At 38.2% G+C, this 2,709-nt stretch overlaps 1 protein-coding gene across 1 annotated transcript in view; it reads right to left on the reverse strand.

Moving 5' to 3' along the window:
• Positions 1-2,244, reverse strand: part of LOC103522634 (high affinity cAMP-specific 3',5'-cyclic phosphodiesterase 7A-like) — a gene marked incomplete at its 3' end in the record, with an annotated part of 10,885 nt that extends 8,641 nt beyond the window's left edge. The window contains exons 1-2 of the mRNA XM_026832678.1: positions 2,046-2,244; positions 1,444-1,507 (exon numbers count right to left, since the gene is read on the reverse strand). Of these exons, the coding sequence (XP_026688479.1) occupies positions 1,444-1,507; positions 2,046-2,135 (154 nt within the window). The remainder of the gene's footprint in view (positions 1-1,443; positions 1,508-2,045) is intronic.
• Positions 2,245-2,709: the final 465 nt, after the last annotated feature.

Here is a 2,709-nt window from a genome sequence, read left to right on the forward strand (position 1 = left end):
AGACTTGAAATTTGGTATGTAGCTTTCAAATGTGACAAGGATGCGACACGAAACTTTTGGTTAAGACCGGTGTAACGCTTGGCGGCATTTTACTGCTTTTTGGCGGTTTTCGGTGTAATTTAACAATATCTCGGGAACGGTATAAGCTAGAGACTTGAAATTTGGTATGTAGTTCACAAATGTGACAAGGATGCAACACAAAACGTTTGGTTGAGATAGGTGCTGCGGTTGGCGGTATTTTGACCGCTTTTTGGCGGGTTTCGGCCGCTTTTTGGCGGTTTTCTGGTATATCGACTAAACGGTTAGAGATATTGTAAATGTTACAACAGAACACCCAAATAAGCACCATTCAATAGGATAAGAAAAGTCGTGTGATGTTCACACCAGATTTTTTACATTTTTTTTCTTCTTTATTTCATTAACATTCTTTGCTTTGCCTTAAAAGATGGTACACTTGATTTATTATTATTTCTGGATAAAATTCCACAAGTCTACATGGGTGTTTTAAGGATAGATAAAGCCAAATATCCAAACGAGATAGATCTCTGCCCCCCTGTCCCAAAAACCAAGTTTTCCTAGTATTTGCGAACTAATCCCTCCTAGTCACATGACCTCCCTCCCCCTACTAGTCTTTCCCCCTAGCTAAAATTCTAAACACAGTGACGTATGAAACAAGAGATGGAGGAGGAGGAGGAGAAGAATGAAAAGAGGGAGAATGAGGAGGGGAAGGAGGAAAGAAAAGAAGGAGAACCAGAGAACTGTACAAAATAATATTTCAGTCACGCATAGAAAGAGAGAAAAATCTTAAGAGCTTTAGGAATTTCCAAGTAAGCTTGCACTCCCCTTGTCTCAGCCTTTGACATGCTTAGCACATTGCATAGTTATTAAGACTTCAGGCGTTCACATAATATTATACTCTCTCCCACTCTCCTTTATATTTTTGTCCTCTAATAATCCAGGGTAAACTACGGAATTAGGGTATAGCTTGAGGTCCTACAATGTAAAGGTCGGAGTCTCCAGTATTATTTTTTAAAGAACGGGAAAAAAATCATTTGGTTTCAATTTGGAAAATAATGGAGATAGCTTCATTTGGTTTCAAATTAAAAATTAGTGGAGACAGCCACTGCACCTCTTCTTCACATAACGCAACTGTCATACGTTTGATCCTAAATTTATGATTAATAATATTATTTATTTTCCAAGGATGCTTTATTTCGACTGCTCGCGTGGGAATAAAATCTCATTTTGCCGGAAGTTGTAATAAGGTCTTGTTTATTAGTGATACTTATTTCTTTCTACCCTTTTCCTACAATCTAGGACATAAACTTGGACCTGATAACTTCCGAGTGGTTTGAGACTCACCTCCTGTTATCTTTCTACCCTTTTCCTACAATCTAGGACATAAACTTGGACCTGATAACTTTCGAGTGGTTTGAGACTCACCTCCTGTTGCATTATCGAGTGTGAAAGCATTGAACGGCCACTTCCACACCCTCTCCAGCACACACTGAAACACAAGATGAAACACGGGGAATTAGTCAGGTTAATAGCGAGTTTTTGCATCCGAAATTAGCGGTTTCTGCACATGCGCAGATTTTGGTTTAAAAAAAAACCGCTAATAATAATGGGATTCACAAGTTCATTAACAATTTGAAATGATAACCATAACACGTATTTCAATTTCCAAAGATTACGCCTGAGCAGAAATAAAAAGGATGAATTTAAAGCTTCAAACAGTCCATAGACGAGGTAAATCAATGTTGTCGAGGCAATGTGGACGGTTCAGACAACATCGATCGACGGTCGAATGATGGCCGGTGGACTATGTGTGGACACACCTTAAGGATCACTAGAACTTCCCGATTGGACCGATTTCAATGATCTCTCATTGTATTGTAAACAAAATCAGCGGTGGAGTAGAGGACCTCCTTCAGGAGAACCCTGCCACAAAAAAAAGTATGTTGAATTTGCATACCAAACACTTATCCTAAGGTGACAATGGTTTCACTTTTCATTTCATAAAAACTGGGAAAACCTCCACTTACCTCGACTTGTCCATGATGAATATCGTCTAACAAAGCGGGATCTTGGCTTAGGGATCTAGTAGTCAGTCTTTTTCGACGTCTTTTGTGCATAGTTAAAAATCGTCCAGTCTTAGGTATAATTGAGGTACTATGAGAATCAATGAGTGCCCACTCGGACTGAGTGATGTTCCTAGATACTAATAAACAACAGCCTTCCTGGGAATCTGAAAACAAAAGCAGGTACCTGTACCACTAACTTCGACGGTGAAGTAGAAGCGATAAAAATTGCCGTTCAACAACTCCTATACAGGACCAATCTTTTCTCTCAAAGTACACAAAGAAAATTAGTACACATGTACTCGTATGTATAAAGGGCCATTTCAGTCTTGTATGACGTATGACAGTCCAAATAGAGTATTTGTTGTATTGTTGTGTACAAATCTTATGGTACCTCTGATTAATTAATGAGTAATGGTGCCTTCAGGAGTTTAGGCTATAAAATTATAAATGGAGAAATCATAACTGAGAGTAAATGTTTGTATCTATGTGAATACTTTTTTTCCTGCCTATCTAGCTTTAGGGCAGCATCACTTTGTCAATGGGTCAAATCAGATTTCAAGCGTTAGAGGGCCATATTTTGTAAAGACTGAAAATCTAAATTAAAAAAAAAAAAAAAAAAAAAACA

This window comes from Diaphorina citri, unplaced genomic scaffold (genome assembly GCF_000475195.1).
Source record: "Diaphorina citri unplaced genomic scaffold, Diaci psyllid genome assembly version 1.1 scaffold9869, whole genome shotgun sequence".
Lineage (NCBI taxonomy): Eukaryota > Metazoa > Arthropoda > Insecta > Hemiptera > Psyllidae > Diaphorina > Diaphorina citri.